General features: G+C 62.1%; 1 protein-coding gene and 1 pseudogene across 1 annotated transcript in view; one reads left to right on the top strand and one right to left on the bottom strand.

Annotated features, from left to right (window-relative positions):
* TPCN2 (two pore segment channel 2) overlaps positions 1-19,653 on the bottom strand; it is a 30,507-nt gene extending 10,854 nt beyond the window's left edge. The window contains exons 1-14 of the mRNA XM_065882084.1: positions 19,542-19,653; positions 15,197-15,261; positions 14,393-14,469; positions 13,869-14,046; positions 12,478-12,594; positions 7,924-8,030; positions 7,383-7,455; positions 7,222-7,224; positions 5,854-5,953; positions 4,820-4,885; positions 4,332-4,396; positions 3,728-3,828; positions 3,051-3,132; positions 2,790-2,876 (exon numbers count right to left, since the gene is read on the bottom strand). Of these exons, the coding sequence (XP_065738156.1) occupies positions 2,790-2,876; positions 3,051-3,132; positions 3,728-3,828; positions 4,332-4,396; positions 4,820-4,885; positions 5,854-5,953; positions 7,222-7,224; positions 7,383-7,455; positions 7,924-8,030; positions 12,478-12,594; positions 13,869-14,046; positions 14,393-14,469; positions 15,197-15,261; positions 19,542-19,653 (1,233 nt within the window). The remainder of the gene's footprint in view (positions 1-2,789; positions 2,877-3,050; positions 3,133-3,727; positions 3,829-4,331; positions 4,397-4,819; positions 4,886-5,853; positions 5,954-7,221; positions 7,225-7,382; positions 7,456-7,923; positions 8,031-12,477; positions 12,595-13,868; positions 14,047-14,392; positions 14,470-15,196; positions 15,262-19,541) is intronic.
* Positions 19,654-23,036: 3,383 nt separating this feature from the next.
* On the top strand, positions 23,037-26,077 carry LOC136127064 (serine/threonine-protein kinase TAO2-like; annotated as a pseudogene).
* The last annotated feature ends 246 nt before the right edge of the window (positions 26,078-26,323 follow it).

Here is a 26,323-nt window from a genome sequence, read left to right as displayed (position 1 = left end):
CCTGCTGCACCCCAGAGGGTGGCTTCCTGCCTGCCCAGTGACTGCAGACCAGCTCCAGGCCGGGCAAACCGGCAAACGTCTCTGTCACCCTGTGGGCTGGACCACAACTTCTCCAAGGGAGTGTGAACCCTGGCCTTGGGGAAGACGCCCCCTCCCAACTCGACTCTTCCTCAGGCATCTCCCTCACCCCTCAGGTACCGCAGAGTTTCCTCGTATCTTACAGTTACTCTATCATCACAGTTGACACTTCTTAATGTTAAACTTGCCCTGCTAAACCCACTGTGTGGTTTCTGTCTCCTGCTTGGACCCAGACTGATATATTGGCCAAGAGAGAGACCAGCATTTTCCATGATGTTTAAATGGTTACAAGAAGTATGGACTCATAGATTACCTTGTTATCAAGAAATAACAGACCTTGAAATGATTTCAGTGGTTGTCTCTGGGAAGGGGGACAGCTGGGTGGGGTTTTCTATTTTTCTCTACTACCTATAATGAATGACTGCTATGCTTTTAACCCAAAAAGCTTCTTATTAAAAGAAAAACAGACTTTCGGAAGCTGGCACAGTGCCTTCTCTACAACCAGTTAGCAAGAACCGACCAGTACTGGAGGCTAGGCTGATGGACAGGGGTTGACCACACACGGGAGGGCTCTCGTGGAAGGCTCACGTTTTCCTGGTATCAGCCTGCCTGCAGCATGCCTCTCTCCAGCAGCGATTCCAAATTCACAGGCTGCCAGGGCACCTGGAACCAGCCCCCACACGCTAACAATCCGTGAAGCACCTGCCTGCCCCCCTGTAAGAGGCTGTCATAAAACCAAGGCAAGAACACCACAGCTCCCCAAACCTCTAGGACCCAAACTCCCACCTCAAATCACAATTCTGGACTTTAGACCCAGGGAGTTGTGAGAAGAGAGAACATCGCATGGACCACACTAGGAAAGGCGTGGCCAGAGCAGGGGCGTGGTTAGGGCAGGGGCGTGGCCTGCATGTTAGACCATCCCTGAGTCTGTGCCCAGCATGTGCCCTGCTCTGCCAGTCACAACCACAGCACCTCCTTTTTGATACCATCAGATCCTGATGCCAGAAGAGGAAGGGAGAGTCGGTTTTGGAAGACCCGGACCCAGCAGCATCCTACAGGCCAGCAGGCAAGTGCCCAGGGAGAGCCTGGCTGGCCCAGTGGACCCCACCGAGCGAACCCTGAGAAAGGAGCCCACCTTCCCAGATGTCTTCCTGCCCAGGTCAGCCTGAACCCGGAAAAGGGCTGGATCGCATGACAGCTGCCGAGAGCTGCGTCCTGGGCCCAGCAAACCTCCTGCCCCAGGATGAGGGGCATCATCTAGAAAGGTGCTTCCTGATCTTCTATCATTTGAGGACCCAGTGTCACAGTTTCTGCAAAATCTGCATCTGATGGCACATACTTACTATTTCCTTCGAGTCACCTGGAAGCAGACACTGTTGCCTAGCCTCTTCCCAAGAGAGGTGCGACATGCACTAACATACAAAGTGTCCGCCTGTGTGTCCCTACTACCAACTCCCATGTCCCGAGGGTGCCACAATGAGGATGCTGCTGACAACAGACATGCCACGTACGCACCGCCCAGAGCTCCAGGCCTAGCAGGGCCTGCCTCCAGGTGACCTGTAAAGACCTCAGGAAAACATGTTCTTAGGGAAACCACCTCTGACCGGGGCCTGAGGCCACAGAGGCTGACCACAAGACCTGGAGAAGCTGACCTTTGTTGTGGGCTAAGATGTATCCCCCAAAATTGTAGTTTGACATCCTGACCCCCAGAACCTCAGATGTGACTGTATTTGGAGTCAGGGTCTCCTAAGAGGAAATTAGGGGGAAATAAGGTCACTGGGGTGGGGCCCTAGTCCAACGTGACTGGGGTACTTATAAGAGGAAGAGACCGGGACAGAGACACACACAGAGGGACGACCCTGTGAGGACACAGGGAGAAGACGGCTGTCTACACACCAGGGACAGAGGCCTCAGGAGGACCCAGCCCTGCCCACGCCAGGATCTCAGACTTCTAGCCTCTGGGACTGGGAGATAATAAGCCGTGTTACTTAAGCACCTCCAGGCTGTGGTATTTGTTACAGAAGCTGAGCTGACTGACTCAACGGTGACACGGAGCTGCTAGGAGTCCGATCAGCAGGAGCTGTCTGTTTCCACCTCTTCACTCCAATCCCCGTTCGAGTCCGGCTTGGCCCTCTCAAGGCCAAGTGGCTGCAGTGGCAGCCCCCTCCACTGCTCCCACGGTCTGCCTGTGAACAGCTTGGCTGTCTCTCAGCACCTCTGCCACCCCCCTCACCTACCCCACCCCGCGCCCCCGCCTCCCAGAAACCTGCTACGTAAAATGCAGGCGGTCCAGGGTCTTATGGACACAGCACTGAGCTGGATGCTGAGGCCCATTTGGTAACTTTAAAACTCAGTGTCAAGGACAACAAACAAAGGTTTTAGACAAACTCAGGAACCTCGCAGGTTAGGACACATGGGAAGAGGATAAAAGTCTTATCACGGAGACGGAGAAAACTGTTTGGAAAGTTCCTCTGGGTCAAGACAACAGTCCCTGTGGTCTGTGAATTTCATGAGGTCAACAAAATCTCCCCAAGAGCCACACCATCTCTGTTCCCACGTATTATCCTAAGGACCAGAATCCCTGGGAAGGCGAGTCCTGGCGACGGTCACTAAGCGTGACCCCGATGATCAATGCCAACAGACACCGAGGACTTCCCCCTAACCCCGGGTGGCCCTGGCACTGGGCAGGTGACTCCAGTCTGGCCCGTTACCTCTTTAATCACCCTTTTGTCAAACTCATCGAAGAGCTTCTGAAACTCGTCAGCTGACAGCAGGTCCCCACTGCGGGAATGCAGCTTCTGCAAAGCAGGAAAGCACAGGTCAACGGAGCAGCTGGGCTGAGGGCAGGAGGGGGGAGCTGCCCCCGGCCCCACCCGGACTGGGCCAGCCCGGCTGATCCGAAATGACACCCACTTAACGCCCAGAGCCCAGAGGCACTGGCAGGGGAAGGCGAGGGGCGGGGGGACCGGTACCTCCGTGATGGCCTGTTTGTGGTCACTGTCCAGCTGGACTTTCTGAAGCACCTGCAGGAAGTCCTGGGGCTTCACCCCGACTCTGTGGGGAAAACGCCCCACCGTGAGCCCAGCCAGCTCAGCACCCTTGGGCGTCCCAACCTCTGGCCTGAGCAGCCCTGGGCGATGACAGGGCCTCCAAGAAGGAGTGCCTCATGGTCCTCCTGTGTCCAAAACCCCGAGACCTCATCTTCCACCTTAGAGAGGAGCAGCTGAAGCTGGGAAAGGGGTGCAATCCGACAGGCCCCATGGCTAACGAGCAGGGGGCACTGAAGCTTCCCCAGTGACACGGCCTCCAAGCCAGGCGGCAGAGTCGATGTGTGTCCCGATGTGTGACACGAATCACAGCACCAGGGTGTGGGAAGGGTGCCCCTGGAGGGGGGCAGGTCAGAGCACACGGCCCCTCACCAGCCAGGGATCTCCAGTGGGTCACGAGGACACACGAGTTAACTCAGACGCAAGGACCATGGAAAGAAACCCTGGAGCCCAGGGACGTCTTCGTGATCCCAAAGGAGCCTTACAACCTGCTGCCAGCAGGGAGCTCAGCACAGAGTGGGTGCTCAGGAAACACCCCCCCCCCCGTGAACACCTCCCCCCAGGGCAGCCCCAGGGGAAGAGGGCTGGAGCCTCACACTCACCCCTCGGGGTGGGCTTCTCCCTCTGCCGTCATGGACGAGAGGACCTTGTAGGCAGCCCGGATGCCCAGGCGCCTCCGCAACAGTGAGGTCTGCAGAGACTTCTGCAAAGGGTACGGCTCTGAGGGGCTCGGCTCGGCCCTCTCCCCAGCCGCCCAGCCCCTTGTCCCCGGGCAGCCCCTGCCCACCGGCAGCCTGGGGAGCACCTCCTTGCCCCGTGGGCATCAGGGGGACAATCCCCGACAACAAGGGCTGGTCCTGCCGATAGCCACTCGCTGTGTAATTCACTAAGGTATGCGTTTCTTCTCGGCAGATTTGGGGTCCCTGGCCCCCCTGCAAGGTGGGTTTGGGAGTCACTGCAAGAAGACTGCAGCTCCCTCTAGAGGAGGCAGGGCAGGGGAGGGACCCCAGGGTGGCGCTGGGGACAGCACCTCCTGGGGGGCAGGGAGGGAGGATGGGCCCAGTCCCCCTCACCCACAAGAGGGAGCCGGGGCAGTGCTGAGGCCACTGCGGACCCTGTCCCCCCGGCCCCCCGCTGGTCAGCTTCCCTCCAGGCCTCCAGGGACAGCTCCCCTCACAGCCGGGCAGGGTGGGCAGCTCAGCTCACCATCAGGTAGCCCCGGAACTGATTGTAGATGATGGCCGTCAGCAGGTTCATCAGAAACAAGCTCCCTTGGAGAGGAAAAGGCCATGGTGAGTGGGGAGCACACGGGCAGGGGCAGAGTCTGGAAGGATCACCAGCGCTGGGGGCCCAGAGGGTCGACACGGGCATAGCAAGAAGGTGAGCAGCGAGAAAGGCCCAGATGGGCAGAGACAGGGCCTGGGGCCTGGGGGCCTCGTCTGCGGATCGGGGCGCCACCTGGCCTGCCCAGCAGGGGCACTGAGGGAGGACAAGTCATCGGTGGTCACAGAATGAAAACCACGGACGGGCCACAGAGAGATGAAGTTACAGGACTGGGGAGGTCCCGCCAAGGTGCGGTCACAGGGTCAGGGGGTCCACTGAGGTGAAGTTGCGGGGTCTGGGGAGTACACCCAGCCCCGAGTTTTCGGGATCTCGTCTGCCCCATGTGACCTTGCAGACCTGCCCAGACTCACCTATCAGGGTGAAGGCTATGAAAAAGATGGCGTAGAGCCGGTTCTTGGAATAGGCAGGAATCATCACTGAAAGAAATTAAAGGAAATAAAACACACCCACAGATCCAGTGTCCAGTCTGATTCCCTTCGTTGCCTCACACCACTGCCTTCTCAACAGAAAGGAGGGCCCTGTGTTAGGAGAGCTGGGAGGTCTTCTTGTCCAACTCTGCTCCTCACGCCTCTGCTTGCACACCCACAGGGACAGGGAACTCACTACCTTTCAAGGATGCTCATCCTCTAGGCTTCCCCATGACCATGCCTCCCAGACTGAAAGTTCAGCTCTCCCTTGGGTGACTCGAGGACTCACAGGACATGTGGGGATGGTGCTCAGGGTCCCGAGCGCAGCTCTCCCCAGGTATGAAAGCCAGTGGCTACCCTCCTGGGAGGGTCTCTATGGTCAGTGACCATCCGAGCCCACGATGAAAGGCCTCAGCCAGGGCGGCCAGGCCACAGCTGGGCCCCAGCGGACCGTGACCACCCCATCCTGGCCACATCCCCAGCCCAAGCGAACAGAGGCCCCAACAGCAACCCTGACACGGTGAGCGTCACAGCCACCGGAGACCCCAGGGCTTCTGACACACGGTGCGGCCAAGCCTCACCCCACGGCTGGGCCGCCAAGAGGAGACCACCAAGGGCCCCGCTGAGCACAGCTTGATCCATCACCACACAAAGAACACCGTCCACCTCTAGCTTCTCAGGACACAGACAACAAGGGGAAGAGGAGAACGGAACAGAGAAAGAAAATTGGGTAGAAAAGGAAAGAAAAAGGGAAAAAGTCGGAGAGAGAAGGGAAACTAGAAAAAGAGAAAAAGAAAATCAAGAAGGAAAGGGTGGGAGGCTCCAGCATCACACTTGGGTTCCCCAGCTCTCCACAAAAAGGCCTTAGGGGCTCCCACCCCCTGAGCTGGGCTCTCGGGCTCAGCGCTGACTCTGCCCCCCACCCCGCCCCCACCCAACAGGGCCCCCAGCCCGGCCCCACCCTCCCGGTCACGCACCATCAGGGTTGTTGGCGGTGGTGAGCAACACCAGGAGGGAGGTCAGAGCCTCGGGCAGGTTGCGGAAGTAGGTCAGCCGCTGCCTGTCCCGCCTGTCGTCCTGTGGAACGGACGTGGCAGCGCTGAGGTGCCGTCCGGGCCTTAGGCCACCAAAGCCCAGGCCCGGGACCCAGCAAGCCAGGACCACCCACCGAGGCCCAGCAGCCCCAGACCCGCACCTCCCCATCGCCTCCCAGTGGGCTCCGAGCCTGAGGCCGGACAGGACCTAACGCAGGACCTCCGGGCCCGAGGGCCAGCGTCCGGGGATGCCACACACCCACACGGACACCAGCCACTGCAGCGGGTGAACAGCTCTCGGCCAGCCTGGCAGAGAGCATCACAGCCTAGACACAGAGAGGGCCCACACGGGGGCCAGCCAGCCGGCTCTCAGCCAGACTCTCCACACGCCGTGCCGTGTGCCTTCCACCCAGTGTGGGTGGAAGGCGTGGCGCCCAGACATACAAAACCACCTGATCACTTGGGGAGCCTTGCAAAGCCGCTTTCCCGGCTGCCGCCCAAGGGCCAGCCCTCTAGCAGACACCCTGGAACCCTCAGCGTTCCCAGGTCAGAGGCCCACCCCAGCACCCCGCGCCCAGTGCACCCACCCGCCCTGTCCTGGGCTCCGCGAACAGCAGGGTCACTGGACAGACACGCGGGGCCTGAGAGTCTGTTAGCCAGTCCCACACCTCACAGCCTAGGTGCCCCCGACACCCAGACACGCACACACACACACATAGCACCCACAGAGATATACAGAGACGCACACACGCACACACACACACACACACACACACACGCGAAGCGTAACTCCTCCCCGGGGGTCTGAGGGATGGTCTTCGTCTTCCCTCACGGGCAGCATGGCCACAACCCCCAAGTGTTGCCACGAACTCACTGCAGACCAGCCCTGGCCAAGCACCGGGCAGGATCCCAGAACAGAGGCGCACGACAGCCCCGCCCTGAGGAGGACGGTGACCCCGGCCGGGACACGAGGAAAGAACACGGGACGGCAGATGCAAGGCAGGCCCCACGGGTGACACCTCCGCACAGCAACAAGCTGCCGGGGGCTGGGAAGCAGTGAGGCGCTGGGAGGGAGGGGGCCCACGCGGGGAGGGGAGGAAGTGGTGGGAGGTGCCCTCTGGAGAGGCGGGCAGGGGCGGTGAGAGGGGCCATCCTGATGGCTAGTCTGAGGGGCCTCCATCTAAGTGAGGTACAGCCCTGGCCAAGCAACCGGCCCAGGAGAGGGGGGGGCTTGGGAAGGGGATGAAGAGGCGACCAGGCAGAGCCGAGGAGCCAGACGCCCTGGAGACGCTGGGGGGGCGGGGGGGGGACCTGCTGACCTCCTGGTGGCGAGGTGGGCGGGCAGCCTAACCTGGTCCCCATCTCTGCCTGCCGGAGAACGACCTGGCGGATTAACTAGGGGCGGCGCTGTCCGTCACCCCGCAGGGAGCCTGCGCGGCTGGGAACAGGGCAGGGAGCAGAGAGCACGGTACCTTCTCGCCGGGGAAGAGCAGCATTCCCAACATGGTGAAGAGGCACAGGTGGGCGGCCAGCAGCAGCCCAATGCTGCAGCGAAAGCGGCACTCAGCGCCGGGCGCGCGGGCTCCGGGACAGCTGACCTGGCCGCGCAGGGGCCTCCCCGCAGCCGAGGCCCTGGGCCAGGTCCCTGCTCCGCCCCAGACCTGCCGCCCTCCCGCCCAGGGTGTGTCCCAGGGGCCCGGGAGAGGCAGTGTCCCAGGACCCCCGGACTCTAAGAGGGGAAAGGCCACTTCCATTAACCCGGGCCGGACGGGGAAGGGTCGTCCATGTGAGTCATGGGGGTGGGGTGGGGGATGGCGGGGAGGGGAGGGGTCAGAGCCAAGGTGGGAAGTGCCCGCAGGATGGAGCGGGGGGGTGGGGCTCAAAGCAAGGTCATTTAGGGGGCTGCCCTGAGTGTGAGACAGAGACCCCCAGACGCCCACCCACCGGCCTCCCCAGATCAAGGGAGGGGAGCCCCCGCCCCACTCTGCCAGCCCACCTGACACCAGAGCCCACCTGGCCATCTCTGGCAGTGACCACCTGATGCACTTGAGCGTCTTCTTCATCATGGAGGAGTTCTGCATCAGGAAGAAGGGGCGCAGAAGCCGGCGCACCCGCACGGGCTGGAAGAGACCAGGACCCGGGACCCTGAGCACAGCCACTGCGGGCTGGCAGACGGCACGCGGGCCCAGAGGCCCGATGCTCTGCACAAGGACGGCCCCGGCCCCGGCTGTCTGCGGGCTCCCAGCGTGCCCGGCCTTGACCCCACAGGCTCAACACCCTTCCCGCTCCCTCCCGGGGCCCAGCTCGGAACCCCAGCCCCCAGACCTGCCAGCACCGGGGAAGGGGGGCGACCAGCGTGCCTCTCCGGCACCCAGCTCCTACTCTGGCCGCGGCCGGGCGCCCTGCAGGTGTCTGTGAAACTGGCTGTCCTGCCCTCTGGGGGCTCCTCAGGCCTCCTCTCCGCAGCCCCCAGCCCCTCTGCTCGGCTCCAGGCCTCAGCCTCCAGCACAGGTGCACAGAAACCGAACGGGAACCCCACACCTCCACTCACACACACACGTGAACACACACACACACACTCCTTCCTCTCCTCCCTCCTGTCACAGTCAAACAGCCCTCCTCCTGTGCTCAGGACCCCGGCCCCTCAGAGGCTCCCCTCAGGGGCCCTTCCTCCCTCCCCCACGTGGACACAAACACCACGTGTTTCCACAACCTGCCACTTGCAACCAAAACGACACTTGCCCCTTTGTTCACCCGTTTCCCGCTCCCACCCCAGCCAATCTGTCCTCCTGTCCAAGGGCAGGGGACCCACCTGCGGTGACCGCCAGGCCTCTGAGCCCAAGGTCACCTCCCATCCTCCTGCCAGGATTGGCAGCTGCCCCGCCCTGCACCCCGGCCGCCTTCTCTATGCCCGACCATGTGCTGGACGCCCTGCGCCCCCTCCTCCCCGCCCTCTGGCCTCACGCCTCAGGGAACATGTCCGTCCTTGCGATTTTAAGGGTCACAACACATTCAATCTCCAACCCAAGCTCTCAACTCCAGACGCGTCCTAATGGAGGTCTTGTCTCAGAAACGAGAGGCTGATAAGAGTCGCCTCCCGGCCCAGCCCTCCGGGGCTGCCTGGAGGCCCAGGGCACCCACCCCTCCCCGTCCCACTGGCCCACTGGCCGCCGCACTCGGCACTGCCATCCCCGCCCCCCCCCCACCCGCTCAGCGGGCTGCTCGCACCGGGCCCTTCCGTCTGGCCGTCAGTGCCACCCCCAGCGCTGCATGGGCGACCTTCCTTCTCGCCACTCGCCTCGATATCCCCCCGCCCCCGCACACATCTGGTGCTTCCTGGTACCGTCAGCCCCTCTCACAACAGAACGAGGCCCCGCCAGCAGCAGCGCACAGTAGGCCCTCAGAATGTCTGCAGCGTGAGCATCCCAAGGACTCACTCGGCCTCCCCAGGCTGCACTCGCCCTCAGAAGGGGCCCCGGCTGCCGACAGTACTGAGAAGGGAGAAGGAAACAGCGGTGAACGGGCGAGGCTCAGGGGTCTGCCCCACTCCCAGGCTGAGGGACCAGGGCCCCAGCTCACCCACGACCCGCTCGCTACCCCTGGGCGAAAGCTCCAGTCTCGGGGCCCATATCGGGAGTCTTTTAGCCCGTCCCCCAGGCTGAGCAGGAGCTAGAGATCCAGCCGCATCCACTCCCCGGGTGCTGGGCCCTCGCCTGTAGTCAGACACAGACCAGAGCACGGCTTCTTCCAGAGGCAATCACCCCGCCCAACCCAACCCACCGAGGGCCTTCCCGATGGCTGGGGCCACATCACTGCCACGGATGCAGGGAACACATGTGAAGGGTGGGAAGACGTTCCCACGTGACCTGCCTGCAAGGAGAGCCAGCCCAGTGCCAGCTAAGCCCCTGGCGAGGCTTAAATCACACTGAGAATCACAGCCTAGGCCTCTGAGCCTTTAGAAAGAAGCTACCAACTAATCCGCAGAGAACTAGTCTCTTATGAGAAACAGCCATGGCAGTCATGAGTACAGCCTATCAGCTGACCAGTAGACCATGTGACCTGGCCCTCCAGCCACAAGGCTGGGGAAGCAGGACTCCATCAGGTGCAAAAGGACAGGGAAGACCAGACTGGAGGTCAGAGGCCCCGGTCCTCCTGCAGGCCCAAGGCCGGGGGAGCTCTTGAAGCCCAGCAGCTGGCCACGGAGAAGCACCCTGGGCCTGGTGTGCAGACGGCTCTGGGTGATGGGCCAGTCCCAGCCAGAAGTGGACGGCGTGTGGTGTTACAACCTCCACGGGAAAGTCCCCTAGCGACGGGCCCACAGGGGGAGCTTTACAGAGGGCGGGGTCCACCCTGTACGGACCAGAAAGGTAATGACTGCCAGGGGGTCAGGGCCATGGAAAGAACAGCCTGGGCGTCTGGGGATGAGACCGTCCGAGAGGACACGTGTGGGTGGGCAGAGAGTGCCCCCACCATGAGGCAGCAGGAGGAGGCTTTCTGGACAGGTGACACGTCTGTGGACGTCCTCAGCCTCTCCCCTGGCCACCCCGCACCGATCTCCACAGGCCCCAGGCAAAGTGGCCACAGAGCAGGGACGGGGGTGACGCCCGGGGCCAACCACATGGACCCCCCCCACCCAGGCCACTACTGGGGGCCCACCCTGCCAGAAGCAGAGCCCAGAGCCGGCCCCCAGTCGGCCCCCGCGGGGACCCACCAGCCCCTCCCCAAGCAAGGCCCTCAGCTGTCCTCAGCGGACATGCAGGTGGGGGTTATGGGCTCTGCCTGCCCTGCCCTCCATGCCTCTCCCTGGACCACTGTCTGAGCCTCAGGACCAATGCTGCATCCAACCCGGGCACAGCCCACAGCTCCCACCGGCCTTACCATGGCCCTACCCCGAAGCAGCTGGCCTGTGGGAGGGCCTGGTGGCCCTGAGGTGGGGCCGGGGGGCGGGGTGAGGGGGACAGCCCTTCGTGGGGTGGGAAAACCAGCAGAGGCTCTGAGCACTAGGACAAAATGGGAGCAGCGACACCACTCCCCACCCCACAATCCCGGGCCCTGCTGGTCCGGAAGCATCCGCTCCCGAGATGCTTCTACCAGGGACGCACGCTGGGCCCACTGGGCTGGACCACAACTGTTCATGAAAAGAGGGTTGGGGGCCAGTGCGGGCAAAAAAGCTCCGATTACCAAGGACAGATTGGGATGTTGCTGCCCAGAGGGGCAGGGAGGTCTGCGTCCAACATGAAAAATTATCACCAAACTCCAGTAATAAGAAGCCAGGATCACCGAGGACCCAGGCCCCTCGGGAAGGAAAGTCTGGGTCCCTGTACAAGGAGACCCAAGGCATGTGGGGCTGGGGCGGGGGGCAGCTGGGCTCCTGGGCCACTAACCGCACAAGGCCTGCGGGTCTTCGTGGCCAGTTACACAGACACAAGTTCGTATCCAGCAGTGGCCCCTTTCCCCCTCCTCTTCCTAATCTCACGCAAGGCCCCTTGGTGTGCTGAGGTTCACAATCCAGCCTTAAGGTGACAAGTGCTCAGGTGACATGAGACGGTCACTCAGAAGTAGGGCCGGCGGTGGTTAGGCTGGTGTCTGTCCGCTTTCTGGGGGCGGGTGAGGGCCTCCTCCTTGGTACGAAGATGGCAGCACCTTCTCGGGGAGAAGCATGTGCTGGGGCGCTCCCACAGGGCCACGGCGGAGGCACGGGGGCTGCAGGGGGCACTGCGCCATCCACCGCCCTGCAGCCCTGCTGTGAGCTGGGCCAGGACCCGCCACTGACACCTCTCCTTCATCGGCCGCCCCTGCCTAGCGGGAAGGAGGCGGAAGGCACGGGCTGGGGACCCGCTGTCTCCCGTCACCTTAATTGTCCCGCCGGCAGCACCCAGGGCGTCCAGTATCCCCCTCCTCCGGCACCCCCAGAATCAGCATCGTGGTCGCGCCTCCTGGAGGAGCCAGCACCCCGTCCCCAGCGGGCAGGGTCCCAGCCCTCGGAGCCCCTCCCCTGAGCTTCCAGGTTCCATAACCCCAATCTCCTTCCTTTCCTCCCCTAGCCCCAGGTTAGGGGGCCAGGGCGGTTGCCGCCTGCAGGTCTGTGCTCGCCGCGCCCCCTTCTCGATTTCTTGCTCACTCATCCCCCGTCTGAGGCCCGATGTTAAATTCTCTTGACTAAAGCACCTGATGGGTGCTTCCCCAACCAGCCCTGATGGCTCAGGATGGCCCCCAGCTCTGCTCTATCAAATCACAGGGCGATGCTTCTGGGCGTTCGGGGGAACAAAGATGCTGTCGTCAGCAAGGCTGGGGGCTGCCAGCTCGGCTGAGGCAGGGCAGGAACCCCGGAACTCGCCCCCAGGGCCCTGCGCCTCCCCCAGGCCTCAGTGTCTTCATCTCCAAGATGAGGACAAAGCTCCCTGGCCCGTGGGTGACTGACGTGCTCTGGAGGGCAGGCAGAGCCGGGCAGGTGGGCCAGATGGATGCAGGGCCTCGGGACTCCCGCCCACCGTTCCCCTGGGCAGCTGCGTCCCCCCAACCCCCAGAGCTCCCCGCCGCCCCCCTCAGAGTCGCCTCGCCACCTACCTCCTGACAAATGAGGCTCAGCGACACGGTCCAGTCCACGAGAGACACGAGCAGCACCACGAGGTAGGCCAGCAGCCAGGGGTTCTTCCGAAACTGGGCCCACCCGACCAGGTAGCTCTGCAAGAGGGACGCGGCTGAGCCGGGGGGTGGCCACACAGACCCCGCCGGGCAGTCAATCTGAGGCCTGTAATGCACGCGGGCGCTAGGCAGCCTCGGCGAGCAGCACGGTCCCCGCGGGACTCACAGCAGGAAGCTGAGCCACGGTCAGAAGGGCCACGGTCCTCGCCCAGCCTGCGGGTGACCCCGGGCAGCCCGTGACCCCGGGCTCCGCACCGACCGGCTGCACCCGTGTCCTCACGGGTAGCGGGGTCCCTGCCTGTCCTGCCTACCCAACCACCACTGTAGCTTGTGCCTAGGAATCGTTCCGGAAACGCCTAGGAATCTGACCAGATGCGCAGGGAACGTGCCTTGGGAAGGCGGGAGTTCGTCACCTGTTCGGCACACCTAACTGCCCTTTCCCATCACTGACTCCCGCCGGAGGTCACAGCTTGCAGATAAAACACGTGCTCTCTCTCACCTTTCGAGACTTCCCAAATGGACCAACCATTCCAAACAGGCTGATGAGAACTTCTACCCAGTCTCAGTTCCAGTTTAAAAGCCCCCAGACCTCCTAAGCACATTATAGGCTAAAAAGGAAGAAATAAGAAGCTGCTTGGGCCCTCAGTCACACACACACACACACACACACACACACACACACACGCATCAACGCCCACCCACGTCCCTCCCCATGAGGGGGTGCCCTGCAGGCAGGGTGTGGACGTGCACGTGGGCCGGGGCGGGAGCAGCGGAAGAATCGCTGTTGTTTGTCGGAAGTGACAGAAGGCGTGGCCAGTGGTACACCCTGCGTCTCAATGGGAAGTCACTACAGCTCTGAAGCCCTGACACAGCTCTGCTCACGCAAGCAAGGCGGGGCCCACCTCCAGCTTCTAGAAGGACCTGCGTCAGGAAGCCAGAGTTGCACACGGCGGGGCGTGGGACGGCAGCCCTTCCCCTCCGGGCTTCTCCTCTGTCAGGGCGGGAGCGTAGGCCATGGAGAGACGCCCGGTCCCCTCTTGTTCAGCGGGGGTCCCTCCCCACAGAGGCACTGCCGGACCCTCGGCCACTCTTTCCCGGGGTCCCGCAAGGCTGTGCGCCCCCGATGGCTCGGCTGTCCCCCATCTGTGGTCTGGGAGGGGGGAGAGCCGTCCAGGAGGCAGCCTAGGCCTCTGCTCCGTGGCGCACAGTGGGACAGGCAGCTTGCTCCAGGAGCGCGGAAAGTAAACCCAGGAAGCAGCAGCCGGGCCGGGAGGGCGCGGGTCCCAACCTCAGCACCTGTGCAGCCCCCTCACCTTCACGGAGACATCGGCCGCGAAGACCAGCAAGCAGAGTGCCTCGACGCCCTCGGTCAGGCCGCAGGGCGGCTCCCAGGGGGCCGGGCGGTAGCGCACGTCAGAGGTGCTGGTGAGTGACGAGGGGGTCTCGATAAAAGCCAAAGCCAGGATCAAGAAAATGGTGAAGCTCAGAGTCCTGGAAAAGGGACCGAAACTGGTCAAAAGGCAAAAGAACCAGCCACACTCCGGGGCCAAAGAAGCAGAGGAGCAGGCGGGACGCCGGGAAGGGTCCAAAGGCCGGAGCCCACACTTCCTGCTCCGTGGCCACTCGTGTGTGTGGTCAGATAACACGTATCGGCGCACAACTCAATTGCCGTGGCTGGCCGGAAGGTTCTGGAAAGGAACCCTCACCACAGAGGGGCCGGGCTCTGCTCTGATAAGGAGGGGAGATGGCGGGGAGGGGAGCCTGCCTGCCCCCCGGAGACCAGCCCTCTCCCCAGGCCCGGCTGCGGGAGCCCCGCGGAGCGTGCATGCGCTCTCACCACTGGCTCGTGCTGGAGTAGTACCGTCGGTACAGCCACAGAGACCTGGCGTCCACGCGGTGGTTGATGGAGCGATACTGGAAGTGAAGGTCATGCGGGGCACGTGAGGGTTCCCTCCGTGCCACACGGCACAGCCAGCCCCGTGCAGGGCACCCCTCTCACCCACGACAGGCCCGAGGTGGGGACACAGGCTGGGGATCGCAGGGTCCACCTCCACTCAGTACAGGGACGAGGGGCTCGTCGGGACCCAGCAGGGTCAGACCCTCCCAAGCTGCAAGGTTTCCCCAGGGCCGGTAGGTGGACGGACACTTGCTGGCTGGATGCACAGCTGTGCCCTGTCTGTGAGGCTCTCCCCTCCTCTGTGCAAGGCTGACCCCACCCCACCTCAGCTGTGTCACCATGCAGGACGCCCCCAGCCTCATCCCCCAAGCGGGGCACTGGTGGCTTCTACAGTCTCTTTCCCTAATTAAGCCTGTGTGTCGTCTGCAGGCAGGGGAAGGTCTTGCCACCTTTGGGCATCTTTCACGGGACCGAGATCAGGGCAGCACACGACAGGCCCTCGGCAGGTGGTGAATCAGTGAAATGAGGGACGAGGGACACAGAAGAGCACCCAGCACATGTCTCCTTAAGGGGGACTCGAGGGGACCATGCCCCAAAGCCCAGTCATCGCAGCCACAATGACCACACGGCCCAGCAACCGCAGCCCTGGCCCCAGGATGGCAGGAGTGAAGGGGCCAGTGGGGCAGCCATCGTGCAGTCCCCACGAGCCCCGGGGACAAGCCGCCGGGAGCAGGCACTGCCCACCTGGATGGCGTCTTCGATGAACACCACAGCCTGGTCCAAACACAGATCCCGCCTGGCCACGGCACCTGCGGGCAGAGGGGACACGTAGGGTGGGGAGGGGCCTCGGGAGGCGCTCGTCCACTACAGGGCCACCAAGAGCAAGGCAAGAACCCAGCTGCATCCTTTCCAAGGCTCTGGAACAGATGCCTCTTGCCCAGCAGCGTGTGTGCACACCCACAGGGCAGGACCCCCAAGGGCTGGGCCCCAGGTGGGGCAGGGTCTGAGCACGGGCTCCGGGCCCAGAGGAACAGCAGCTCCCACGGTTCCCACCTCCTGGGGTGGAGTGGCAGAGGGCACAAAGCAGCCAGTGGGTCGGAACCAGGCTCAGGGGGCTCAGACCCCGGCTCCGCACCTACTGGCTCAAAGGCTGAGGGCCGTGGGCTTAAGCTCACTGTGCCCATCTCCCCCTGTCAAATGGGGGTGTTAACAGCCACACAGCTCGGCCCCCAATGCAAGCGCAGGACCCCCCAGGGCCGGCCCGGCACACAGAACGTGCTCACAGTCACCCTTCTGCCCCGTCCCAGCACCAGACTCCAGGTGACCTTTGTCAGGACGCTGCACCCCAGCTTACGTGACTGTAAGATGGGGCAGCGCTACCGGCCTACCCCCTCACCAAACAAGATCACAGATTTAACACTCACACAGGAAGATGATATCTAGAAGCTTGAGGCACTGCGTGACCCTCCATCAAATACTCGGCACTAAGAAGGACCTTCTGAGGCCATCGTGGCCCTGCTTGTGTCACAGGCACAGGCACGGGGCCAGGCGACCGCAACCAAGACACCCCGAGGGTGGGAGGCGAAGGAACCTTCACCAACCAGGGACTGGGGTCCTCGGGGCCAGGGAGGCTGGGGTGGTGCGGGTTCCTGACTAGGAGGGGCCTTCAGGACAAGTCACATGGCTCAAACCTCTGGTGTGTCACCTTGGCCTAGGGTTCTGCCCACCGCGTGGTGGGCAGCTTTGCACAGAAGCCTGATGTAAAGGGCCAAGAAAGGCATGAGGAGCCGCAGCTCACAGGACAAAGGACCCCCCAGAGAGGCCCCGGAGAGGGCGCGGCCCAGGCCCCAGGGTGGGCAGAGCCGGCACACAGCCCCCAGCAGCTCCCAGATCCGGGCTTGGAAACGAGGTGAACAGGCCTGTCCCCATTTCTGTTGAAGATTCTACTTTCACATCTGCCCTTGAGCCCAGCAGCTGCCCAAACCACCCTTAACCAGTACCGAGAGATGCAGAGATGTCGAGGCCAGAGGCGGGGGAGGCCGGGCACCTGGGCAGGGCTCCAGGCCCCTGCCTGCCGACCCCAGGGACGCAGCTGCCGCTGTCCTCAGGGCCTGTGCCCACCGGGGACGTGGGGGACCCTGGACAGAGACAGGAGGCTGGACTCTGTCCTGTCTCCGCCATCACCTTGCTGTGTCACCCAGAAACAGCACCCTCCACCGTCTGGGCCGCAGATGCCTCCCGTGGGCGACCTCCGTGCTCACGCGAGGGGCCGGAAAGTTCTCCCACGGAGGCTCTGCGGGTGGCGACTGCCTGCTTCCCCTGGAAGCGCCCGGGAACGCTGTGATGTGAAGGCACCCTGTTTTGTTCCCTGCTGTACCCACAGAGCCCAGGACGGCGTGGGGCTCGGCACACAGCAGCCCACAAGTCCCACTGATCGACTGAGTGAACAGCCTGGGAGGGCAGGGTGGTCTGAGGGGCCGCAAGAGGCCCCACGTCACCAAATCCCCGGGTGAGAATGGGACTCAGCCTGGAGAGATCCAACGAGACAAGCCTCCTGGATAAGCAGAGACAGGCAGCCAGGGCCCCCAGAGCTCGCTCCAGGACCAGGACTGGGTGCAGTGGAAGGGGCTCCCTCTGGCCACCCGGCCCTCAAGGCACAAACCTCAGGAAAGCCATCCCCCACCGCTCTGCGGCCCCGACACCAGCCTCCCTTCCCCATCCTGCGGTGGCCGGAGGGATCCTGTCACAAACCCTCAGATGGCAACCACAGCTTTCCGTGGGTCCCCACTGCTCCAGGAGAAAGTCCACACTCCACCCCCAGCCCGGCAGCTCTGAGGCACACCCCGCCCGCCTGCCCGCCTCCTCCCCTGCTGCTTCCTCCACCCTGTGCCCTCCGCACCACTCACCCTGAACGTGGCTCCGCCAAGGCCAAGCTCTCCAAAGCCTCCCAGGCTGTCGGCCCTACAGGAACACTGTCCCCCAGCTTGGCATCTAGGGACTCATTGCCTCAGGTGGCGATCAGCTGTCAGCGCCCCCCCCCCCAACCACTGTAGAATGTCGGAGCACAGAGGACATGGGGGCTCGAACACCTCAGCCCTGCACTGGTCCCCCCGCCCCAAGCCTGCCCTCCCCAACATCCCAGAATAAACCCGACTCCCGCTCTGGCTCCAGCCCCTGCCCACTCCCCACTACCTGGGTGGGGTCCTGACTAGCTGCCTCTGTGACCCTGGACAAGCCCCTGACCCTCTCTGTGCCTCAGTTCCTGCGGGCCCTACACAACAGGACTGATGGGCAGGCGGAATGGGTTACTGTAGCTAAAGTGCTATGCACGGTAAGCTCTTCATAAGCATTTGCTATTACTGTTATTCTCAAAGCCCCTTCTATGGCACAGTGACCCCTTGTCCTCTGACTTTTCCATAACCAGTAAGAGGGTAATTCCCTGACCAGGAACAGGAAGAGAAAATGACTATCCCCACCCTGTGGTCACGGCCCATGAGGTGGGGCTGGGTCTGGACCTGACCACCGGGCCCACTGGGGTCCACGGAGCACCCAGCAGCAGCCCTCCCCCACCCTTGTCGGTAGGAGAGTCCAGCTGCAGACAGGTGGACCCTGAGCTCAGGACCCCATCCAGGAGCCCCGCACGGGAGCTGGGCAGAAACTGAATGAGGGTCTGCAGAGCCTGGCTGGACAGCCTGACCAGGGAAATCCAGAACACAGAGTGTCCTGTCCATGTTCTCAGAAGCCCCCACCAAGGCCACGGCGTCGGGACAAAAAGCCGGCCCCAGGGTCCCCCTTCACCAGCCACACTGCCTGCCCCGGCTCCTGTCCCTAGGGTGGGTCTCACCTGTCCTCCATGCACTCTCCCGGGGCTGGACCTGCAGTGATCAGGGTTCTCCGCCCAGAATGGCCATCAGCACTGACGTGCACCAGCTCTGCCACCTGGCCGGGCACCTGGACTCTCTCTGAATCCTCACAACGCCCCGACCACCCCCCTTTTATTGAGACTCAGAAAGGTTAGGCAACCTGCCAAGGTCACACAGCCGGGAAGTGGCCTCCCGGCGCAAAGGCTGCATCCCCAGAATGCCACCATGTCCAGGGTCCCGGGAGGTCTTGCACGGACTGGACGGAGAGCTTTCCCAGGACAGCCTCTGAGATGGGCAGGTGGGCATGTTTTCCATCTCCTGCCAGGGACCCGCCCCAATAATCCCAGGACAGGCACACACTGCGGACCCCTCCCCAACAGAGGAGGAAAGTGAGCCCAGAGACAGAAGGTGGCCTGGAAGGAGCACCCAGTGTGGGTGCCTGCAGCGGCTGAGACAGATCCCAGGTCTATGTTCTTGGACAGGTCCTGGACACTCTCTGGGCCTCAGTTTCCCCCTCTGCAAAACGAGGCTGAGGCCCTTCCATCCCTAACCCAGCACCCAGTGCCCTTGGGGTCGGCCAGGGACAGAAGGATTTCACCCTCCCCGCCCTCCTTGGGTTTCAGCAATCTCTCTGCGGGTAAACAGGAAGAGGAGGATAGAGCTGCAGAAAAGGAAGTAAGGAAGCCGCCCCGGTCTGGGGAGGCCTGCCCCAAGCCGACGCTGAAGGAGGAGCCTCACAATTCACTCCCAGCTGGGTTCGAATCCCACCTCGGCCACTTCCTGGCTGTGTGACCTTGGGTAGGGGAACGCCCCTCTCTGTGCCTCACTTTCCCCCGTAAGAACTGGGGAAAACGGAAGTGCTTCCTCCTAGGAATCACCAAGGTGATCCACGGAAAGCACGAGGCCCCGGGCGCTCCGAGGGGGCTGCAGGGGGCTGGCTGCCCCTGGGCTGGGCGAGGCGTCTCAGCCCGACCGGTCGGAGGCAGGGCGCGACCCCGCAGAATCGGGCTGAAGCCCGCGCCCTGGCCGGGGCCGGGGTCCGCACGGCGCAGCCGCCCCGCCCTCGGGAAGGCGGCTCCCTGGCGCGCCGCGCCGCCCGGGCCCGCTCGGACCCCGGCCGGGAGAGCGGGGCGCGCCCGCAGGGACAGCAGTGACGCGGCGCGGGCCGGCGGGACCCCCACGCGCCACCCCTGCGCGGCCCGGCCCCTCCCCAGGCCGCGGCTCACCAGGGCCGACTTGGACGCTGTGACAGGAGGGTACGCCCGCCGGCATACGGCGGGCACTGCCGCCGCGGGTCCGGCTCAGAAGGGGCTCCGATTCCTCCCGGGGGTCTGCCATGGGGTCACAGCCGGCCACCCGAACCTCACACAAGCACAGGACGCGAGCGCCGAGCTCCACTGCGCAGGCGCAATGTCCCCGCCCCCCGGGTTCGGGAGGAGGCGGGGACAGCCCTCTGATGTACAGGACGCTCCTTCCTACCAACCAATGAAGACGGAGATCTTGCTCTTGGAGGCGGGGGCTTAGCCGACCACGCCTCCTGGCGGGTGGGGCTCAGCTTCCTTCCATCAGGGCGGGGCTCTAAGGCCTTCTAAGGAAGGCCTTCTCTCTCAAAGGGGGGTGGTCCCCGGCCAGCTCCGTCAGCATCACGTGGGCACGGGTTAGAAATGCACATTCTTGGGCCCCCTCAGACCCGCTGAATCGGAAACTCGGGGCAGGGCCCAGGAATCTGTGTTTTGCATGTGACTTTTGGGTACATGGGAGTGACGCCAAAGGTCATCCCCCAAAATGGAATTTGAATTTACCCTCTGATAATGAAATTAGGGAGGTTAAGTATACTTGAGGGTAAAGTTTATAATGACAAGTGATACATTTGAAAAAAATATCTACACTGTATATAAAAAGTATTTCCAGCATTAATATGTAAAGAGCTTTTTTTCTATTGCTGCAGTGACCCAATACCACAAATTTAGCTTAAAACAACTCCCACTTATTATCTCTAAGTCCCGGAGGTCAGAAGTCCAGTGGCTGGGCAGGGTTCTCACCTCAAGGCCTCAGCAGGCCAAAGTCAAGGGTTCAGCCCACCTGGGCTAGGCTCATCCAGGTGGGTGGCAGATTCACTGCCATGGGGCTAGGACTGAGGTACCCATTTCTTCTCTTTTTTATAAATTTATTTATTTTATTTATTTATTTTTGGCTGTGTTGGGTCTTCGTTGCTGCGCACGGGCTTTCTCTAGTTGCGGTGAGCAGGGGCTACTCTTCCTTGTGGCGTGCGGGCTTCTCCTTGCGGTGGCTTCTCTTGTCGTGGAGCACGGGCTCTAGGCGTGCGGACTTCAGTAGTTCTGGAGCGTGGGCTCAGTAGTTGTGGTGCACAGGCTTAGTTGCTCCACGGCATGTAAGATCTTCCTGGACCAGGCCTCAAACCCGTGTCCCCGGAAGTGGCAGGCGGATTCTTAACCACTGCGCCACCAGGGAAGCCCTGAGGTACCCATTTCTTGCTGGATGTTGGCTGGGGGTCATTCTTGGCTCCTAGAGGCTACTGCATTTCTTTATTTATGGCCCCCTCCATCATCGGATCCAGGAAGAGAGCACTGAATCCTCCCATGCTTTGAATGAGATGCTTCAAGATGCAGCAAGGTGCTTCCAATCCTTCTGACCTCCCCCTCTGCAGCATCTCCTTGCTTTTAAGGGCTCATGTGATTACACTGGACACATGGGATAATCCAGGATAATCTCCTTAGTTTAAAATCAGCTGATTAGGGCTTCCCTGGTGGCGCAGTGGTTGAGAGTCCCCCTGCCGATGCAGGGGACACGGGTTCGTGCCCCGGTGTTCCGGGAAGATCCCACATGCCATGGAGCGGCTGGGCCCGTGAGCCGTGGCCGCTGAGCCTGCGCGTCCGGAGCCTGTGCTCCGCAACGGGAGAGGCCACGACAGTGAGAGGCCCGCGTACCGCAAAAAAAAAAAAAAAAAAATCATCTGATTAGTACCCTTAATTACATCTGCAAAATCTCTTTTGCCATCTAACTGACCATAACCAGAAGCATGATGGGGAGGGGAGGTCATGGAGCCCGTAATTCTGCCTCCCATAGAGCTCTTAAAAATCAGTAACAGATTATAAAGCAGAAACTAACACACCATTGTAAAGCAATTATACTCCAATAAAGATGTTTAAAAAAAGAGAGAAAAACCAGTAAGAGGGACCTCTCTGGTGGCGCAGTGGTTAAGAATCCACCTGCCAATGCAGGGGACGCAGGTTTGAGCCCTGGTCCGGGAACTAAGATGCTGCGGGGCAACTAAGCCCGCCTGCCACAACTGCAGAGCCCACGCGCTCTGGAGCCCGTGCACCACAACTAGAGAAGCCTGCATGCCACAACGAAGTTCCTGCGTGCCACAACGAAAAGCCCTCAGGCAGCCAAATACATAAATAAATGTTTTTAAAAAATCAGTAAGAGGGGCTTCCCTGGTAGCTCAGCGGTTGAGAATCTGCCTGCTAATGCAGGGGACACAGGTTCGAGCCCTGGTCTGGGAGGATCCCACATGCTGCGGAGCAACTACGCCCGTGAGCCACAACTACTGAGCCTGCGCGTCTGGAGCCCGTGCTCCGCAACAAGAGAGGCCGCGATAGTGAGAGGCCCGCGCACCGTGATGAAGAGTGGCCCCCGCTTGCCACAACTAGAGGAAGCCCTCACACAGAAACGAAGACCCAACACAGCAAAAATTAATTAATTAATTAATAAACTCCTACCCCCAACATCTTCTTTTAAAAAAAAAATCAGTAAGAAAAAGATTAAATTCCCCCTAGGTGGGAAAGGGGCAAAGGGTAAGAACCAGAAGTACACAAAAGAAGAAATATGAATAATGAATGCTCGAAGCAAAGCTCCACCTCATTAGAATACAGGCATGCAAATGAAAATAACAATGAAATCCTTGAGCCCATCACTTGGCAAGTATTTAAAAGATGATACAGCTCTGGAGGGCACCAGTGTGGTTACCCCAGGAGGGTAGAGAGAAATCACAGGATGCGTTCATGGGTTTGGTTTGTTTTTTTCTTAAACAATCTGCGTGCATTTTAAAACCTAGAAAAGGCTCCCGCCCTGTCTCCATCTTGGAATTGGGAGGAAAAGGGAGAGGGACACTGGGACGAGACGGGGGCTGTGGTGAGGATAGAGGCAGAGACTGAGAAGAGGAGAGGGGCAGAGGGCATCGGGACCGCCCTCAGCTACGTACAATCTTTCAGCTGTCCGAGAGAGAGAGAGAGAGAGAGAGAGAGAGAGAGAGAGAGAGAGAGAGAGAGAGAGAGAGAGAGAGAGAAGGGAAAGGGAGGGGGCCGGGGTGGGAGTGGGGGCTCTCACCCTCGGACTCCGGTGTGAGAGGGGCTGTGCCGTCGGAATCCTCCGGGTAGGCCCCCTATCAGTGGCCAAAAACCTGGGGCTCAGTCCCCTCTGTCCCGAATTTCCGGGCCTGACCCTACGCCTCTGAAATATCCGGGTCTCATCTCCTGAGATTCCAGATATCTGGGACTCCTCTCTAAACCTGGGGCTCTGTTTCTGGGGTTCAGGACCCTGCATGCACCAGTATCCGGGGTTCATTCCCCATGAGTTCAAATATCAGATTCGGCCTCCACCCCCCGTTCAAATATCTGTGGTTCAGACCCCACAATCAGAAATCCGGGATTCAGCAACCAGCGCCCTCGAGGAGGGACCCCTCAGGAAGGGGCGGGAGGATGGGGGAAGAGGTGGCAAGGGGAAAGGTCTCCTTGGCCCTCTCCCTGCTTGGCAGAGCTGCTGGCGGACCCCAGGAGGAGGTGGAGACTCTGGGCACCAGAGTGACCGCTAGCAGGTCAAGCCCCACTCTCAGGACCCCCAGGGGCCACCATGCCGGGCCGGGAGCCCGAATGACCCCGACGTGGCCGAGCTCTTCTTCAAGAACGACCCGAAAAAGCTCTTCCGTGACCTCCGGGAAATTGGCCATGGCAGCTTTGGAGCCGTGTACTTTGCCAGGGATGTCCGGAAAGGTGGGGTGGTGGCCCTCAAGAAGGTGTCCTACAGTGGGAAGCAGTCAAATGAGAAACGGCAGGACATCATCAAGGAGGTGCGGTTCCTGCAGAAGTTCCGGCATCCCGATGCCATTCAGTACCGGGGCTGTTACCTGAGGAGGCACATGGCTTGGGTGGTGGTGGTGTATCGCCTGGGCTCAGCTTCTGACCTCCTAGAAGTGCACCAGAAGCCCCTTCAGGAGGCAGAGATTGCAACTGTGAACCACGGGGCCCTTCACGGCCTGGCTTATGTGCACTCCCACAACGTGATCCGTGGGGATGTGAGGCTGGAAACATTCTGCTGTCAGAGCCAGGCCTGGTGAAACTGGGGAACTTCGGCTCTGCATCCGTCATGGCACCTGCCAACTCCTCCGTGGGCGCCCCGTACTGGATGGCTCCAGAGGTGACCCTGGCAATAGATGAGGGGGCAGGACGATGGCAAGGTGGATGTCTCGGTCCTTAGGGATCACCTGCACCGAGCTGGCGGAATGGAAACCACCGCTGTTTTGCACGAATGCGATGAGTGCCTTATACCACGTTGCAGAGACGAGTCCCCGGTGCTCCGGTCAGGACACTGGTCTGAGTACCTCCGGAATTGTGTCGACTCCTGCCTTCAGAAAATCCCTCGAGACCGACCAACCTCAGAGGTTCTTCCGAAGCACCGCCTTGTGCTCCGGGAGCAGCCGCCCGCAGTCATGATGACTTAATCCTGAGAACCAGGGATGCTGTCGGGAGCCGGACAACGTGCAGGACCGCAAGATGAAGAAGATATGCTGCAAGAGGCGCCCAGTGGCCCTGGCACTGAGGCCCCAGAGGAGGAGGCCAAGCCCTCCATGCAGCGGGCCGAGACACTGGCCGGTCTAGAGAGCCCTCCAGCCGGAGCAGCTCAGTCAACAGCCTGGCAGACACCTCTGACAAGGAGGCACAGGCCCTGAAGCCCGGGACACGGCCGCGATGCGGGAGGGCGAGCACGCCGTCATCTCCCACAGCTCCATCGTCCACCGGCTGCTGGGTTCTGACAGACTCCGTGACGATCCCTACCCGCCAGAGATGAGCCCGGGCCCTCTCCAGCCACCTGCAGCCCCGGCTCCCACATCCACCACCTCTTCTGCCTGCTGGCAGGCCTGCTGCCGCAGCCGGGACCGCTCTGCCACCATCCGTACTGCCCGCCTGGTCAGCCGTCAGACCCGGGAGCACGCGCAGGACTCAGCCCTGCGGCAGCAGCCGCAGGCAGAGGCGACAACAGCACCGGACACCGCTGCTGGCGTCGGGGCTGAGGTTGAGGGCTGAGCCTCAGGAGCGGGAGCTCGAGGCGCAGCGGGCTGGCTTTGGGGCTGAGGCGGGTGAGGTCCAGCAGCACGTCCTCGGGCCGCAGAAGAAGGAGCCGGCCGCCCTGCCGGAGGCGCAGAAGCGAGCCTCCAAGCTGCGGAAGGCGCAGCTGAAGGAGGGGGGAGGGGGCTGCGGCGGTGGGCGCGGTTGATGGAGGGTGAGGCGGCCCTGACCTCCTTGCTGTCCCGCTGCCCTCGCCGGGGAGCGCCACAAGCCCAGCACTCCCAAGCGGGAGAAGCCCGGGTGGCTTTTGCGGCCGAAGGAGCAGCTACAGCAGCGCCAGGCCTTGGAGCTGCAGTGTCGCCAGTACCAGCGCGAGATGCTGCTGGCTCGTCACAGCCTGGACCAGGACCTGCTTCGAGAGGTAGGCCACTCCTCCCCTGTTCCCCTCCCAGATCCCAGACACCTACATCCTTTCCCATTTGCCTCACTTGCGGTTGCCGTTCCCCTCTGCCCTCATTCGTGTTACGGCCCGGCTTCTTTTCCACACCTCTTTCGCTTCTCATGCCCGCCAGACCCTGCTAGAGTTCCCAGGCCTGCCAGGAGCTTGGCTCCCTTCCACCTCTCATCTGCACCCCGTGTCTCCCCACCCTCGGCTCCCTCTGCCGAGGAGTCCTGGGGCTCTCCCTTCCTTGACACCAGCAAGGCTTTCGGACCAGTTTCTGGGCTCTGCCTCTCTTTTGCCTCAGGACTTGAACAAGAAACAGACACAGAAGGACTTGGAGCGCGCATTGCTGCTACGGCAGCGTGAGACCACATGGGAGCCGGAGCTACGGCAGCCCCAGGCCATGCAGCGCACACGGGCCGAGCTCACCCACCGGCAGCAGCAGACGGAGCTGGGCAACCAGCTGGAGTACAGAAAGCGGCATAAGCAAGACCGCGGCCCAGGTTCGCCAGCAGCCCATGGGTGTCCCTCTGGGCCTTGGGGCTGCCTGGCTCCCAGCCTGGCCAGGCCTGGCTCTACCTCAGGCAGCTCTGGCAGCTGGGGGCAAACGGGTGCGGCAGCAGGGCCCCTGGATGCACCAGGGCATCTCTCGACCCTGGTTGCAGGCTCTGCATGCGTGACTTTCAGGGCCCTATAGGGCCATGGGGGCCCTGGGCCTATTCGCACTCTACCCCAAGACCAACGAGGACGGATGGCTTCCGCAGCCGTCTGCCTGTCCCTGGGCCCCCGCGGGGTAATCCTCTCACTGCCCGACACCCACTAGCCCTGTTGGCAAGGTTTGGGGCCCCGTGCAAGGGCTGGAACTGGAGCTGGGCACAGGCCAGCCGGGGTTTAGCCACCCGCCTGCCCCCCTGGGCCATCCACACACTGGCCAGTTGGCCGTGAGCGGCCCAGCCCTATCCCCCGGCTGCTACCACGCAGCCAGCGCCGGCTAAGCCACCACCAGAGACTCTAGCTGCGCGGAGATCCCGAACCCGCCAGCCCCGGGGCCCCGCCCCCCTGGAGGTGTGACCAACTCTAGCTCCTCCCCAGCGCATATCTAGAGCATTGAAAATGAACTACTCAGTGAAGTTTCTCCAGTCCCAGATCTCTCCTCCCTTTCACCGCTCCTTCCTCGGTACGCTTGCCCACCTCACCCCTACCCCTTTGGGCCTCTAGACAGACAGCGTCGTCTGCCGTGGAGTCCAGAGATTATATCTGG

The sequence above is a fragment of the Phocoena phocoena genome, chromosome 8 (genome assembly GCF_963924675.1).
Source record: "Phocoena phocoena chromosome 8, mPhoPho1.1, whole genome shotgun sequence".
Classification (NCBI taxonomy): Eukaryota; Metazoa; Chordata; class Mammalia; order Artiodactyla; family Phocoenidae; genus Phocoena; species Phocoena phocoena.
This window is presented reverse-complemented; position numbering and strand designations above follow the sequence as displayed.